Source organism: Podarcis pityusensis (assembly GCF_964106645.2).
Source record: "Podarcis pityusensis genome assembly, chromosome: Z".
In the NCBI taxonomy this organism is placed as follows: domain Eukaryota; kingdom Metazoa; phylum Chordata; class Lepidosauria; order Squamata; family Lacertidae; genus Podarcis; species Podarcis pityusensis.
In genome coordinates, this window is record NC_138044.1 from 8,615,796 (window position 1) to 8,633,928 (window position 18,133).

An 18,133-nucleotide genomic window follows, 5' to 3' on the forward strand; every position below is an offset into this window, starting at 1 on the left:
TGCAGCCAAGGGGTGACATAACTGGGTTCCTGAGCCCCACAGGGGTGTTGCAGAAAGAATGTAGTTGGTCAAGCGAGTGTTAGGAAATGGGATAGACATACTAGCATTGCAGTAGTGAAAACTAATGCAACATTCCCCAAGTCTGAATGTGCCTTCAATCTCTCCCCACCTGCCTGCCTTCTTACAAGCACCACAAGCCCTTCTCCCTGGTGATAACAAAATACAGTGATTAGTGGGGGTTGGTCCACTAGGGCAAATAAGACACAGCCTCACTAGCTTCAGCCTGGTCTCAGCTAACACACACTACCTGCTTTCTCACTTAGTGGAAGTCCCTGCCTATCAGCTTCCTCCTTCTCCTTATGGCTCATCCACTTCTGTTTGCCCCACTGCTTTCACCCAGGAAAACCCACAGTTTAGTGCTAAATCAGAACAAACAGCTATCAGGTTTTCCATGACAGCAGTAAAGTGAGTGTTTTCCTGGTGTAAGTGGCAGGGCAAAGGCACTTGGAGCCCTTGGAACCCTGCCTAGAAAGCATGAGACATGTGGAGAACCAGACAGAACAAAGCTTGGACAAGCCCCAAGTCTCACTGCTGCCCTTTGTAGAACTCAGGAGGGAGAAGGTCGGGGACAAAGCTAGAATTAACTGACTCCATCTCTCATTGGTTCTGGATCTGCCTGTCACTGACTCTGGCTCCACCTACTGTGGATCTCCATGATTTCCACCCTTCTGGTCCCCATGAGCAGCAGCCATCGCTGACTGCCAGAAGATTAAGCTTCTCAGGACTACCCTCCAAGTGGATATCTCCTTGCAGGCAAAATAAATAAATAAGCAGTAACCATCTCTGTGGCCAGGACAGGCAGCTTGGACCACAGAAGGCCTCGTAGCCTCCAAGTGGCATCTCTCCGACTGCTGCAGAAGCACCACAGCCTTGGCAATGGAAGCATTAAGCCATTTTAATTTGGGAAGAGCTACAGAGGAATGTTGAGGCTGGTAGTCCAAGCCAGGCAGGAGGACTATCAATCCTGGCAAAGAGAACTTGTTTTCGCTTGAGGCGCAGATTGCAAGACATAAGGAGGCAGTGAAGGAGGTTTCAAAGAGAGCTACTGAAAGCCTCCAACAGATTTAAGAATGCAGGAAATGGCCTTATACTGAGTGAAAACCATTGGTCCATCTAGCTCATTGCTGTCTACACTGGCTGGCAGAGTTTCAGGCAGAAGTTTCTCCCAACCTTATCTAGAAATGGGGATTGGACCTGGAACCTTCTGCATGCAAAGCAGATGCCTGACCAATAATACTGAGTCAGACCATTGGTAAATCTAGCTCAGTATTGTCTACACGAACTGGCAATGACACTCCAGGATTTCAGGCAGGAGTTTCTCCCACCTGGAGAACTTCCACATAGGCTCTCTTTCCAATTTCTTTTTTCCCTAACTGGCTACACAGCTGGTTTTCGAAGTAGTTTTGTCATGCTCCAGACGAGTGGCAGGGAACATCTGCATTAGAATACATTGTCTGCAGGGTAGGTTTTTCACTCACAACAACAACAACAACAACAACAACAATAATAATTTATTAGTTATACCCCTCCCATCCGGCTAGGTTTCCCCAGCCACTCTGGGCGGCTTCCAACAAAGTATTAAAATACAGTAGTCTGTTAAACATTAAAACCTTCCCTAAAGAGGGCTGCCTTCAGATGTCTTCTAAAAGTCTGGTAGTTGCTGTTCTCTTTGACATCTGGTGGGAGGGCGTTCCACAGGACAGGTGCCACTACCGAGAAGGCCCTCTGCCTGGTTCCCTGTAACCTCACTTCTCAAAGTGAGGGAACCGCCAGAAGGCCCTCGTGCTGGACCTCAGTGTCCAGGCAGAACGATGGGGGTGGAGACGTTCCTTCAGGTATACTGGGCCAAGGCCGTTTAGGGCTTTAAAGGTCAGCACCAACACTTTGAATTGTGCTCGGAAATGTACTGGGAGCCAATGTAGATCTTTCAAGATCAGTGTTATGTGGTCTCGGCGGCCACTTCCAGTCACCAGTCTAGCTGCCGCATTCTGGATTAGTTGTAGTTTCTCTGGAAGACAGACATGGCTAGAAGCTTGCATTGTATTCTTTAACAGCCATCATCACCAGTGATAGAGAATTTGAAACTCACAACCCTTTCGTGACTTTTTCTTCTTAGTAAGGTGAGTATTAATTAAAAACCATTGCTTATTCCAACACACCTTGGCCCATTTACAAATGTATCTTAATTTCATAACAATGCAAGAAGAGCCTTATTGGATTGGAAGCAGGGTCCATCAAGTCTAACTCGTCATTTTATCATCCTGTTTCTGACTGTGTTCAGCCAGATGTTTTCAGGAAGTCTATAAACAGGGCAGGAAGGCAAGAGTCCTACCCCAGTTTGTTTCCAGCAACACCACCAGCACCCCGCAAGATAGATAAATAACATGCAGGCATCCTTGACAGGCCATTCCTTTGTGAATCCTCACTGTTGTTTGCCCATTGACAGCACTGAGATCATACACCCAGTTAGTCTTTAGCTACAACCTGGTGATTATCAGTGTGATGTAATACAGAGCCAGATTCATTCATTGGTAGCACAGGTGTTCTGAATCCCTGCTGAAATATAAGAGGCCTCATCTATATTGACATTTTGCTAGCATTTGAAAATGCACCTGTTTACACAGAAATTCCTTTCATGTCTCTACCCAAATTTCTTGTCAACTGCTGTGTTAAGCGCAGTTTTAATGGGGGGGGGGGTTGTTGTTGTTGTGAATTTTAATGATTATATTTATATTTCCATGTTTGTATAACTGGTTTTTATGCTTTGTGAACTACTTAGAAGCCTATTTCGGCATTAAGAAGTATATGCATTACTTAAATTATCATTACCTCCCATGCACACCTTTTAAAGTCGTCCAAGTCAGCTCCCATCTATAGCCCTAGCAGCAGCCTTAGAACTGCATCCCACAACCCAACTGCCCTCTACTAAACTGCTTTGCAAGCCTGATTAGTGCCCTGGAGGTGTGGGCGATCTCCCACCCCAAGGGTGATGGGCAGTCTGCCACATTTTTTGTGGGTTTGAGAAGCTCTCTGGCATGGCACACCGCAATGCTACTCTAACAAAGGCATCAGCATGATTAAATTACCACAGGATTGGATTACTGCACCATGCTCTATATGGTGCTTTCCATTGTACTTGATCCAGAAGCTGCAGTTAGTGCAGAATTGCTGGCAGGAGTGAGACCCTATCAGCTTATAACACCTTTGCTCAGATACCTGCACTGGTTGCCATTCATTGGATGCAATCCCATTTTATGCACTCATCATCTCTTTCTTTCTACACTTTTCAAAGGTTGGGGACCAGATTCTGGAGGTGAATGGCCACAGCTTCCTCAGCATCCCCCATGATGAGGCAGTAAAGCTGCTCAAGTCTTCACGTCACCTCATCATGACTGTCAAAGACATTGGAAGACTGCCTCATGCTCGGACCACTGTAGACGAGACCAAGTGGATCACCAGTTCCCAAATTGGTGAGACGGCAGTCAACTTGGCAGGGTTTGTATCTTTTTACCAAGGCTTTTCCATTCTTCTGTGGTTGCTAAGACTGTCTCTTAATTTCCATATTCATAAAAGTCTTGGCAGAGAGAGATGGCTGAAGACATTTTAATGTCTGAGGCAAGGAACAAGCTGCCCACCCACTCCACCCAGCCCCAAATAAAAATAAAGAAGCTGATTGAACTGGCACTTTAAACTTATTCCAAACTATTAACTGAGATATTTTATGGGAAGCAGTTTGTGAATGACATCAAATAAATAAATAACCATATAGGATTCAACAGCTTCATGGAGGATAAGCTATCCAAGTCTACTAGCCACTACGACTATGTTCTATATCCACCATCAGAAGTCACATTCCTCTGTATTCCAGTTGCTGGTCATCACAGATGGGGGAAGTGCTCTTGTCCTGCTAGTAGGCTTCCCATTGGGGCATCTGATTGGCCTCTGTAAGAACTGGGTGCTGGGCTAGGTAGGCCATTTGACATATCCAGCGGTCAGACTCTTCTTATGTTCTACCTCTCCTGATGGAAGCAGCATGCCTATGGCAATCACAACTGGAAAAAGTGCTGTTGCACTCAGTTCCTGCTTTTGGCAGGGTCATCCCACCCATAAGGCAACCGCCACATGTGGCAGGGTCCACAGGGGAAGCAGATCCTGAAGTAGATCTTTATTTCCTCCTTGTTCATGATGTAGAACTTTACTCATCCCTTCTTCCATTGAGGTGGTAGCACCATTTTGTGGTTTGTCTCAGGAACCAAAATGTCTTCAGTTGGCCCTGTCCTATAGGTTGGCCGCTGGGAGAACTTGATGCTGAGCTATGATGCCCTTTGGCCTGATCCAGAGGGGCTCTAATTATGTTCTTTAGACAGTCTTCTGAGGGCAGCACCACCAAGTGTGCTTGAGAGGTGACAAGACTGAGAGAAGGACCCAGTGCCATTTTTCTAGAGAAAGAGGTGGCCGGAACTCACCACAAACGATTCCCTTGTTCTCTTATAATGGCAATGGTGCCCATCTGAGAGGTGCCAGAACTGAGTTCCTGTGAGTTCTAGCTGGGGGAAAATGCCCTGGAAGGGCCTCCCCTGAAGATCTCAAAACCCATCACAGGAAAGTTCTCATTCTGCCTAATTGTAGGTGGGTGGCCCTGTGGCAGGTTCTTTAATGGGATAAAAGGCCCTGTTCTCTCAAATCTTGATGCTCAGGTGTTAGGATGTAAGTTTCTTGGTTCATGTGCATGTTGTGGTGGTTGTTTTAGAAAGATCAAGTCTTCAGTGATGACCTTCAAATGCAAATACAGTGGTACCTCGGTTTACAAACTTAATCTGTTCTGGAAGTCTGTTCTTAAACCGAGGTGCACTTTCCCTAATGAGGCCTCCTGCTGCCAGTGCCCTTCCACAATTTGCCTCCATTCTTAGACTGAGGTAAAGTTCACAAACCGGGACACTACTTCCAGTTTTGTGGAGTTGTAAGCCAAATAGTTTGTAAATAGGGCTGTTCTTAAACTGTACAGTGGTACCTCGGGTTACAGACGCTTCAGGTTACAGAGTCCACTAACCCAGAAATAGTACCTCAGGTTAAGAACTTTGCTTCAGGATGAGAACAGAAATCGTGCGGCGGCAGTGGGAGGCCCCATTAGCTATAGTGGTGCTTCAGGTTAAGAACAGTTTCAGGTTAAGAATGGACCTCCAGAATGAATTAAGTTCTTAACCCAAGGTACCACTGTACTACAAATGTTTAAAATCCAGATTCTGGGAACATTGCCAAATTTGTGCAGAATTTCATTTCAGCTGGATCAAAGGAGTGGGGGAAATCACACACAGCTTTTAAGAAAAGCTTTCCAGAGCCATCTGAACAGGGACAAATGTTTTTGCCCTATTTGTGTGTGTATGTGTGTTGAAGTAACTGAGATACACTTCCTGACTTGCCACATTCCGAGGGAGGTTTCATTACTCCTTGTAGTACATGAAGAAATATACTATTAGCTCGTTGCTTCAGCAATGTGGGGATACATCCACTTTCCCATGAGGGCAACGCTGCTTTGTTTGCCTCAATAATGTCATCAAATGTTGTTAACTACATAGCATCAGAACAGCATCTCATTCATCGTATGATCCCTAGTTGGCTGGGATCACACAGCAAGAGAGGAAAATGGTGTTGGATAAATGAATGGTGTTGTCTCATAGCATTGTATCTAATGCTAGTCTTAGGCCTCATCTGCACTATATATTTAAAGCAACATTGATGGTTGGATGGCGCCTTGTACGCCTCCTTCTGGCAACTCCTGTGGCCCAGATGGTGCCAAATGTATTGCTCTGCTTTCTTTTGGACCATTATCAGCGAGACTGAGAGTGTGGTCTTGTCCTCTAGGCAGCCCAGGACCTCCATACACACTGCCCAGACATGTGCTTCTGTGAGGTCACTTCAGTGCTGCTAACACAGCAAAAACAACACAGGAGGCAGCAGTTATGAGTTTCCGGTCTCTGCAGCCACAGCAGGTGTGGTGGTTCTCCAGCTGTTTGACTCCACTTCCACAGGCACACTTCATTGTGTCTCAAGACAGATAGATGCCAACATACTACTTTAAAATGTCATGGCTTCCCCCAAATATCCTGGGAACTGTTGAGGTTTAACAGGTTCTCTTTCCAGAGAAGGTTGAGGTTCTCTTTCCAGAGAATTCTGTGAATTAAAGCTTTGAGAGGGGAACAGAAAGTCTTCTAACAGCTTTTAGCACCCTTAAAATACAGGTCCCAGAATTCTTTAGGGAAAATCATGACTGTTTAAATTTGTATCACACTGTTTTAAAGTTAGGGTGCTGATGTGTCCGTACTCAAAATAGGCCTACATGCCCTCCATCATTTCTCCAATGAAAATAAAAAAATAAGGATGTCCTATTCCATCATCCTCGAAGCTACCAGCATGAGTTTGACCAAACTGCGGGAGGCAGTGGAAGACAGAAGTGCCTGGCGTGCTCTGGTCCATGGGGTCACGAAGAGTCGGACACAACTAAACGACTAAACAACAAATTCCATCATCATCATCATCATTAATACCCTGTCCACCTGCATTGCCCCAGCCACTCTGGGAGACTTCCAACATATATAAAAACATAATAAAACATTAAACATTAAAAAATCTCCCCTATACAGGACTGCCTTCAGGCGGTTTCTAAAGGTTGTATAGTTACATATCTCCTTGACTCGGGGGTCGCATAACTCCATGTCCTTTAACACTTATCTGATGGAAATAGAGATATCCTAAAAAAAAGTGGGACATTCCAGGATCAAATCTGAAACCAGGATGGCTTCTGTACATCCAGGACTTTTCCTGCAAAATAGGGACACTCAGAAGGTCTGGACCTATCAAAAATAATGGGCCTGACTGACTTACAGTCATTAATTTCAATGGACCTACCACGAGTAGAATGAGTGAAGAACTTCCTGACGGTAAGAGCTGTTCGACAGTGGAATTTGCTGCCAAGGAGTGTGGTGGAGTCTCCTTCTTTGGAGGTCTTTAAGCAGAGGCTTGACAACCATATGTCAGGAGTGCTCTGATGGTGTTTCCTGCTTGGCAGGGGGTTGGACTCGATGGCCCTTGTGGTCTCTTCCAGCTCTATGATTCTATGATTCTATGAGTGAAAATTAACTGCCACCCTAATTTGTGCCACAAATTTCGCCACAGGTAAAAGGAAAATAATAACCAAAGAAAGACTCACCATTCTTTTCACTTTCAATTTCTTTTTTTGAGGCTTAGTAGCTAAGATCTCTTTTTACCTAGATTTTGTACTCCCAGTTGGTACTCCCATTAGTTGGTGCTAATGATGACTGTTTTTATTCTAGGGTCTCTGGAGATCACACAGCAGAGGGGATAGCAAAGGTAAGAGACATCCAGGCTCAGAAAGCAGGTCAAAGGATTGCTTTTGAAATGTTGTTTGGACTTTGCAGAAGTTTGAAGCAACTCATGAAAGCTGCCCAAAGCAAAATCTGTTCCCACTAGTGTAGGGATGGGTAACTGGACTTGTCCATTGTCCATGGGTCACTTTTGACAGGTGAGCAGGGCCACCAACCTGTCAACCCCATGGTGTCATTTGATGATTCTTCCTTTGCAGACCAGGCTTCAATTGAAGTTGAGGCTCCAAAAATTCCTCTTGAAAGCAGGGCTTGCTGAATGTAAATAACACTGAATACAAGCCTCACTGCCAAGGAATGATGAGGAGCAGTAATTATTCCTTGGTAGCCATGGTTGGCTTCACCTGTCACACATCTGATGTTGCATGGTGTCAAGTGAGTGAAAGGTGCGTGTGCCCATGGGTGAAACTGGCCAGCCTAATTCCTAACCCCTGTGAAAGAGATAAAATCAAATCAGCTGGTAGGGGGAAGCTAATAACCATCAGGGTCACAACAGACATGAAGCAGGAACTTAACCTTTTCAACCTCTGTTAAGGTCCTGCATAACCCCCCCCCCCTTTTTAAGTTCCTATTTGCAAAAGATGTGTGGCATCATTCTCACAGATTTAATCTTCCCTTTTTCTTTTGAGATGGGAGCCAGGAAAGAGAGTTAGAAATAAGAAACAGGCAAAAGCATGTGACGCAGAGGGAGGGAGAGAATGACCAGGAGCACTGGACAGAGCGGAATCCCATCTGCAGTATTGGTTTATTGCCCACATTTTATAGACTCGGGACTTCAATCTAATTGAAGTCATGGCTGGGGTTTTTTACAGGACCTTGCAGAGAATTGAGAATTAGTTATTAGTTACTCTGAAGCATGAGAGGCAGCAATCAAGTGCATCCGTGCCTCCATTTTGTATAAACCATGGGGACTTTTCACATGAACACTATGAATTGCACACACGTGGCTGCTTTAAACACACACAAACCATCATGAACACAAAAACATGACAACTGAGTCAACAGCTTCTGCCCGGTGGTGCCAGATCACACCCAGCTCCTAACCCAGACTTCCATGCAGGGTGCCCTGTCACCACCTTTGCAGAGGACAGTCCTCTATCTGATTGTTTGAAGGACTGTCCTGGTCCAAGTCCAGACCCATATACAGAAAGAACAGAAGGGACCTGGTGGTCTCCCATCCAGAGTGAACACATTGATAGCAGCCCCACAGATTACCTGAAGGGAATGTGTGGAGAGTCTCCAGGGGCAGACAGAGACACCTGGAGAGCCACATTTGGCCCCTGGGCCTGAGGTTCCCCATCCCTGCTTTAGGTTGTGACTTTCATATGCAGGGGGAGGACACCCAATGCCCCCCCCTTAGAATGATTGTAGGTAAGAAAGCTATCATCTGGAGTCCAGCTGGGGGCAGGCTGATTTGTAGGGCAGTGCACTGCTCCCTCTAATGATTCAACCTCCACTGTTGTCTCTTCTTCCAAAGGCTCTGCTTTCTATTTACAGAGAGGGTGGCATCTCCACGGGGAAGAATTCCAATATGCAGTCTCCATCTGTAACCTAAAATAGAGCATTCCAGGAAGTGATTTACCACATGGTTCTACTGACTGTGTAAACTGGCCTTCTGGGAACTGAGATGTGTGCCTGTGCACTTATCACAAAAGAAGCCTGGTCCTTGGGTTTTCTTCTCTCATTGCTGTAGGCAGCAAAAAGTAAATCAGTGCTTATCACTGTCCTCCTGCAGAGCTTTCGAACCTGCGTCATCAGGGGCCGGTCCAATTCCCTGGAGCTGCATCGTGCCCCAAACAATTGTGTGAGATTCCAATTGCGCCAGTGGTGTCAGTTGCAGCAGGGCATTCCTCATTTCTTAAAAATGGAAATGAGCTGCTAAGTTCTGCAGGTGGCTTTTGCTGATAAAAAGATTTACAAGGGTCTCTCTTCAGTGTGTTGACTGTCGTTGCAGCTTCCCAGAGCCAATTCTGTTGCTGCCTCCAGGGCGGAAGTTATTGCAAACAGTTTGCGTGCCGCCATGTGTTAGGAGAAAATGTCTGTTCACGAAAACACTTGTCATGTTTGGAATCGCTCTGAAGAATTTGGCTGTAATGTTAAACTTGCTCATGTGGGAGTAAGGCCCATTCAACTCAATAGGTCTTACTTCTGAGTTATAGGGAGGGGAACGGAATTAGATTTTTCTTGCAGCTGAATGAGAAACTACCTAATTTACACTTCCCAGATCAATATGTGAAGAGATAATACAAGTGTCCTTTGTAATTTGTACTTCTCCAGGTTTTGTGATGCGGTTCTTCAACTGATATATACAAAAAGCCACGTGTTATGGAGAAATGTGCCTTAAAATGAATGGCATTTTGGAAAATAACATACAGATATATTAGAGGAAATTACTTGCAAAATGTGTTTAGTCAAACTGGCATGTAACAATGTGTTCATGATGAGAAATTTGTTAAAGAATTTTTAAAATGCTAAATAATTTTTCAAGAGGATTTTTTAATACAATCATACCTCATGTTACGTTTGCTTCAGGTTGAGCATTTTCAGGTTGCATCCTGCAGCGACCTGGAAGTACCGGAAAGGGTTACTTCCGGGTTTCACCACTCGTGCATGCATAGACGGGCAAAATGACATCATGCACATGCGCAGAAGCGGTGAATCGCGATCTGTGCACACACAGACGTGGGCTGTGTTCCTTTCAGGTTGCGAACGGATCTCGTTCGCAACCAGAGGTACCACTGTACATATAATTACAACTTGCTGAAGAAATGTAGGGAACTGGATATAAAGTTGGAAAAATGACATGCAGAAATTGAAATTCCCCAGTTCATCCATTTCAGGGCTAACCCTTCTAAAGGTGATCTGGACATGACTTTCCAAGAGATTGATTGGAACATGTTGTGCCCTTTTGAGAAGTAATTCAGATGTTCAGGGAGAAAGTTGAAATAGCTCTAGTGGTATATAATAAATAATCAGGACAGTTAAAAGAAAGCACTTCTTCATGCAGCAGATAATTAAACTTTGGAACTCTCTCCCACAGGATGGCTACAAACTTCAATGACTTAAAAAGGAGGATTAGGAAAATTCGCTCAATTTTCTACTTCTTCACAACAGTCAGGCAATATTTCATGTCCACATATCATGTTTGGGCCACACTAAGCTTTTTATGGGGGGGGGGGCTTGCCCTTCAGGGTCCTCCCTAAGCCGACTGATGCCTCTTTCATGCATGGATCCAATAACTGATGAGGAGTTCGCTATTAGTACATTGGACTGTTCTGTGATCCTCCATTGATCTTTCCAATTTTGGTCACTAGAGTCTGACCTCCCCTGAAGCAACAGCACTGTTGTGTGCTACCCCAATCTCTGAGCGCTGTGAGATTCCAGGGTTCCAAGCTCTTACCCAGGGTTTGGTTTCCTCAGAATGAGGGATAGCAGACAGTGGCATCTTTATAATATATGGTTTATTTACACATATATACAATCTGAGTTTGTGATGGAGGGGCTTACAGCATTAACACCCAAAGAAGGTCTTGCTACTCCCATAACCACATATTTGGATTCCAGCAGAAATCAGGCATGGTTCTGACTCCCTGGCTTCCCATCCTGCAACTTTTTTCTAATTTCTAGCTTACACACCTCAGCTCTGACCTTTGTCTTCCTAACTACCAGTGAGATGAAGGAGGGAGCTCCACCCATTTGCAGTCTAGCACAGAGCCACTTCCTTTGTTACCTTAAGGGTCCATTCTTAGAGGACCATTACCAAGAAACTTATCTGGCTCTCCAGCAATTTAAATCCTTGCTGCATCCAGGAAACTGAAGGGACTCTGGCATATAGCCTAACACACATGCACACACACACACCAAACTCACAACGGTGCCTATCTAATCTTTTCAACCTCAGCAGCAGTTGTGACTTTGTACTCAAGCAACAAAAGAGAAGGAACCACACCAGTGGGGGTGGGGTGGGGTGGGGTGGGAGAGAATGCCAGAAGCAAATCCATTAGGTGCAGTTATACTTTCATGAATTATTCCTCACATGTTCTGAGTATCTTTCCCAAGGGAAATTATTCAGTAGTGAAATAGATGCAAAGTCTGTGTCTCCTTTCATAAATATTCCTCTTAGGAACAAAAGAAGCTGTCTTCTACTGAATCAGACCATTGATGCTTCTTGTCTACACTGACTGGCAGGGGCTTCCAGGATTCTAGACAGTTGACCTTCCCAGCCTTAACTGGTGATGCCAGGGATTGAAACTGCTGCCTTGTGCATGCAGGGCAAGCACCCTTCTGCTGAACTACAACCCTTCCCCTCATTATTTCAGAGAGTACCAAGGAATAATTGCTAGGGAGCAACAGGGGAAGATGGCTTTGAGAAAGGATTAGAACACAGGGAAATCTTCTATAAAATATATTATACCAAATGGAGCCTCCAGGTTTTGAGGTGCTCTACCAGGGATTACCACCTTCTCGGGGTTGGAACAATGGCAGGATTAATAGAATTTCAGGGGTGCTTGTAGGCATCCAAATATATCCCTCCTCCCAGTACATCCTGAACAGATGACTCTCCAGCCTCCAGCAAGGGACAACCACCCCTCTAAGGAAATTGGGTCTCTAGCCAAACTGCTCACCCCACCAAGAAGTTTCTCTTCATAGTCAGCCACAGTCTTCTCTCTTGCAGCCTAAGGCTATGAGATCTAGTTTTGCCTTTTTGGGCAGCAGTGGAGAGCACGCTTCTCTTCTATGTGACTGGAATGTTTAATTCAGGGGCCAGCAAACTTTTTCAGCAGGGGGCCGGTCCACTGTCTCTCAGACCTTGTGGCGGCCAGACTATACTTTGGAAGAAAAATATGAATGAATTCCTATGCCCGACAAAGAACCCAGAAATGCATTTTAAATAAAAGGGCACATTCTACTCATGTAAAAACACCAGGCAGGCCCCACAAAGAACCCAGAGATGCATTTTAAATAAAAGGGCACATTCTACTCATGTAAAAACACGCTGATTCCTGGACCGTCCGCGGGCCGGATTGAGAAGGTGATTGGGCTGCATCTGGCCCCGGGGCCTTAGTTTGCCTACCGATGGCTTAATTGAACTCAAATCGTGCCTTTAGCTTGCCTGGTAGGAGGCCAGATAGGGACATGAGGGTATGTGGAAAAACTAGTCTATTGTACGAAGGGAAAATTTGCATCCTTTGCCCACTTTTGCCCGGGCTCTGCCCACCACTGGCACATGGCCACTAGAAGGCTGGCTAGATGGGGATTAGCCCCACCTCCAGAGGAAAAACACTCTCCACTCCTAGGAATGTAAGAAGCCTGCAATTTCCATTCTGATCTGTATTCACCACAATCAACGCTGTTTCCATTCTGCTGCTCTATGGTTTCCCCCAGAGACAGTATGTTAATCATCTCAGTATCCACTATTTAACTGAAGCTATGTAAGTTACAGAATTATGTAGCTATTTATGTTACACATATACCCATTTCAAACATTGAAACAATGTTGAAAACATCATTCATTACGTATTTGCAGGCTTAATACTGAGGTGAATGAATACTGATTGTATTCACTTGAACGATTTCTGTTCCTAACCACAGAGAAACATGCAAATTGCAGCAGTTCCTGCTGCTTCCATTTTGGTTTTCGTCAGAATTCTCAAACATTCTCTAGACACCACACATGGCCCCCAAAAGGTTGCCCAGAAGGGAATGTGGTCCCCTAAATGGAAAAGCATTCCCTATTCCCGCTTAAAATGAATTGGGCTGCCATCATCAGGAGTCTAATGGAATCCTGGCTAGGAACAAGAAAGGGACCTTCTCCTCAATCAGACTCAAGTGTTAACAATTGCTGATTATTCCAAGGGCCAAAAGATTCCCCACCAGCAGGCCACCTACTCTGAAACCTTTTGAGAGCAACTGGCTTGATTTTAATGGAGGAACGCTTTACAATTACAGCTCCTAGCTCAATGTCTGCTACCCACTCTCCTACATTTTCCACTGATTCCATTCCTCTGTCTGCAGCTGATGAAGGTTCTTTGCCCATTTTTATATTTAAAGAACAGCCTAAAAATCAAGGCATAATGCAAAAATAAAATTATGCAAAGGTTCTAATGTTAAAGTGAAGAGACTCTCCCAGACACTTGAATGCAAGGCAGGATAATGAACCATCTATTTTTGGAGTTCGGTCGTAGTATGAGATGGTAAAGAGACTTGTATGGGAGGGGCGGGGTAGTAGCTTAGTGGCCAAGTCCATCTGCTGATATCAAATTATCCTGGGTATCAAATGCATTAAAGGGCAGGAGAGAATGCACAGACTACTTCAGGGACAGCCAACTTTGTGTCTCCAGATAAGCTGAACTACAAAGCCAGTGTGGTGTCGTAGAGTGGTAGACTAGGATCCAAGAGACTAGGTGTGGTGAACTCCCTCTTAAAGGTAAAGGGAACCCTGACCATTAGGTCCAGTTGTGACCGACTCTGGGGTTGCGGCGCTCATCTCGCTTTACTGGCCGAGGGAGCCGGCTTACAGCTTCCAGGTCATGTGGCCAGCATGACTAAGCTGCTTCTGGCAAACCAGAGCAGTGCACGGAAACGCCGTTTACCTTCCCGTCGGAGCAATACCTACTTATCTACTTGCACTAAGACGTGCTTTCGAACTGCTAGGTTGGCAGGAGCAGGGACTGAGCAACGGGAGCTCACCCCATCGTGGGGATTCGAACCGCCGACCTTCTGATTGGCAAGTCCTAGGCTCTGTGGTTTAACCCACAGCGCCACCCGCGTCCTGAACTCCCTCTTAAGTGCTGCTTAATTGGTTTTTATGAAAAATTGAAGGGTCATCTAGTCCAACCCCCTGCAATGCAGGAATCTCAACTAAAGCATCCATGACAGATGACCATCCAACCTCAGCTTTAAATCCTCCAGGGAAGGAGGGTCTCATCCGGCAGGGTCTTGTTATATTCTTAATGAACTCCCATCATCTCTGACCTTTGGCCATGCTGGTTGGCACTGATGGCAGTTGGAGTCTAACAACATCAGGAGGGCATTGAGTTGACAAGTCATACTGGCATGCAGTATGCCATACAATGCAGCCACCTATCCGAGCCACCTAACCGACCAGAAGTCCCACATTTGTTTTTTGTTTAAAAAATGGCACCCAACACACGAGGCCCAGCACACAAGTCAGCATTTATGGGGCAGGATTAGCTCATGTGTTCCCATTAGTCCAGTACACATGCATACCAAAAAATGCATGAATAAGGCTTTACTTAGGAAACAAGTCCCATTTTAATGGATGAGGGTTGTCATTGTCCCCCACCCCTCCAGCAATGCCTTTTGAGCAATACCATATTATGATGCATGGACACTCCAAATGAGGCAGAGGGTGAGGGACATGAAAGCAAGAAACTGGGTGGAGGAAAGCTACATTCAACTCTATGTTTCCCAGCAAACTCCACCCCAAAAAAAGACAATGCCATATTAGAAACAACCGTCTTCTTTCTCTTATGCAAAGAATGGATTTTATCTTCAATCTGGAGCACACACATGGCTCACCTGAAACCTTATGCTTATGTTAATCCTACTCAGACTAGATCTACTGGAAATAATGGGCATGGATTGCATAGGCTCCTTAATTTCAATGAATCTTCTCTGAGTAAAACTAAGTTGGCCTCAACCCAAAGAAAGGGTGATGTTATTCTTCAATTATGTTGTTTTCTTCATGTACAAATTTATAAGTGGCATTGGTCAAATAACCAATGGACTAAGATTTCTGCATTCAGGTGATGGTGGCCCTGAAAAGTTCATTTCCCTTAATGCTCTTTCTCCTCCTCCCACTCCCAGCCATCTTTTTACAGAGGTCTGGCAGGATCCCAGGTAACCCTGAGCAGCTTGGTGAACCAAAGCCGTGTCATGCTGGAGGAGCAAGCACGTCATCTACTGAATGAACCTGAGCGATCCACCATGGGCTATTACCTGGATGAGTACAAGGAGAACAACATTCCAGTCGATGCCCTTGTCATGGCTCTATTTGAACTGCTCAACACTCATGCCAAGGTTAGATGGGAGAGGTCCAGTCACGAGGGTTGGGGTGGAATAATGAGTTAATCAGGGTTCTGGTAGGGGTTTCCAGCTTTTTCTTGACTTTCTGCTATGAGTGTTTACACACTGCATTGAGCAATGGGATACAGGGTTTGCTTGCATCCATTGGTTCCAACAAAACTTGCATCTGCTTGCATCCTCAGCTCATATCCGCTCACAGATTCCATCCATGCAATCAGGAATCCTTGTGAATAGTCAGGGTCCCTGACTGTGCTTATACAGTTTATTCTCAGACAGTTGGCATAGACATAGGTTCAGTGTGTGAAATGAACATAGTGGTGGGCTATGGGCTTACAACTACCCTCCCCCCATGTATTCAGTCTAACATGGGATCAACCCTCCTATGCCCACACAATCAAGACAGAGCATGAGAAAGGAGTGAGGAGGTTCCTGCTATGCATGCAGAAAACCAACTGTGTAGATGGTCCTAGGACACAGCTCTGGATCAATTATTCAGTGGAAATAGCATTGCCAATGTCTTTATATCTGATAAGGTGCTCCTGTGTAGTCTGTTGCTGCTGGACAGGCAAAAATGGAGATGGCCAATGATATTAGCTGCATGGTTGGAAGCAGGAACCCATTGATCTAGTTTGCTGCTGCCCCATGTGGTGAGCTAGTGGAATTGCACTACAGAGCATTGCCTAGGTCAGGGGTCAGCAAGCCTTTTCAGCAGGGGGCTGGTCCACTGTCCCTCAGACCCTGTTGGGGGCTGGACTATATTTTGAAGGGGGGGGGATGAACGAATTCCTATGCCCCACAAATAACCCAGAGATGCATTTTAAATAAAAGTACACATTCTACACCAGGCAGGCCCCACAAATAACCCAGAGATGCATTTTAAATAAAAGGACACATTCTACACCAGGCAGGCCCCACAAATAACCCAGAGATGCTTTTTAAATAAAAGGACACGTTCTACTCATGTAAAAACACGCTGATTCCTGGACCATCCGCCAGCTGGTTTGAGAAGGCAATTGGGCCGGATCCAGCCCCCGGGCCTTAGTTTGCCTACCCATAGCCTAGGTCCTAGACCAGTGATGGCCAAACTTGGCCCTCCAGCTGTTTAGGGACTACAATTCCCATAATCCCTGACCACTGGTCCTGTTAGCTAGGGATGATGGGAGTTGTAGTCCCAAAACAGCTGGAGGGCCAAGTTTGGCCATCACTGCCCTAGGCAGTAGCTACATGAGTGACCCTACCAATCCTGGCTACCCATTGGTTCTCCCTGAACCAGAAGGGTTATGAAGGCTTACAGATGAAGCTGAAACTTTTTCTGAGCAACAGCACTTTCTGCCCTGTGTTGGGTACTTTCTACCTATTACCTTATCTCTAAGCCTGCTAAAGGTCTTCACTTGTTTTGTGTTTTGCTTTGTTTGCCTGTTCAATCAGCATTTAAAGGACAGAGGAGCACTGCCAGAACTAAACTGGACAACTCTAAACAAATGGGTTAAGCTGAAGCAAGTTTTGATTTAATGCTCTGCTTAGGGATGGGTGGTAGAGGAGAGAATTTCAGTCCAGCTTGCATTTAAAGGCAAGCATACCTAATTTGCTCTTTATGAAATGTTATGCAAACTGAAAACATAGCTGTCCTTTGAAATTCACACTTCTCCCAATCTGGCAAGGCAGTTTTCCAGCCAAGTAATGTTTACAAAAATACATCAAAATGCAGATGTAGCAGAAAATAACATACAAAAGTACAGTATTTTAGGGGAAATTGCCTGCAAAAATGTGTATATTAGGAAAAAATTAGCCCTAAAATGTTGATGAATTTTCATGAGGATATATATATATAATACAAACTCATATGGAAATGTAGAACACTGAAATTAAGATTGGAAAAATAACAGTCAAACAGATGCACCCAACCCTCCCTACCATGGGTCCACAAGTTGCTTGGAGTGAACAGCCAGTAGAGTGGTTATCTGACCTTTACATACTTGTATTCTCTATTTGAAGAAGTTATCTAGCCCAGGTATGGGGAACATTTTCCAGCCTGAGGAGTGAATTCACTGATGGGAAACCTTTCAGGTTCCATGTTCCATTGATGGACGCGGCCAAAGGACTAAGTCAATGGAGCAATGGATGTGATTCATATTTTGACCAGTGGACTACCTTTCAACCACAGAAAAGTCAGAAGTATCTATACACATGCACTCCTCTCTCAACCCTGGCAAATGAGAGGCATTAACAGAATTCAGGGACACATTCCAAACAGGCATAGTTCTTGAGGAGGATGTGAGGCAGAGTCAGTGAGAGGTATGGCATGGTGAGAGTACTGAGGGCCAGATAGAGAGGACTGAAGAGCCACTTTTGGCTCCTGGGCCTGAGGTTGCCCACCCATGTTATAGCAAATCAATCAATTATTTATTGTGCTTCACTAAAGGCTATTATAAATTCAATTACAGATCCAGCAAGTCAATTAAAACCTGTTAAAAGAAATCCAGAGATATGGATTTACAGTCAGTCACATTAATGAATTGCCTGCACAGTCTACAGCATTGTCTTTATATAGCTAGCATGAATACTTTTAGCAGCTTTAGCAAATAGGGCTGTTTTGTATGTGACAAACAGATCACAGTCAGATA

The 18,133-nt window shown here is 45.0% G+C and overlaps 1 protein-coding gene across 3 annotated transcripts in view; it reads left to right on the forward strand.

Moving 5' to 3' along the window:
• The window catches only part of WHRN (whirlin), a 122,550-nt gene that overhangs the window by 79,007 nt on the left and 25,410 nt on the right, over positions 1–18,133 (forward strand). For all 3 annotated transcript variants that reach the window (XM_080990861.1, XM_080990859.1, XM_080990860.1), the window contains exons 4-6: positions 3,353–3,555; positions 7,392–7,428; positions 15,291–15,503. In XM_080990861.1, the coding sequence (XP_080846987.1) occupies positions 3,353–3,555; positions 7,392–7,428; positions 15,291–15,503 (453 nt within the window). The remainder of the gene's footprint in view (positions 1–3,352; positions 3,556–7,391; positions 7,429–15,290; positions 15,504–18,133) is intronic.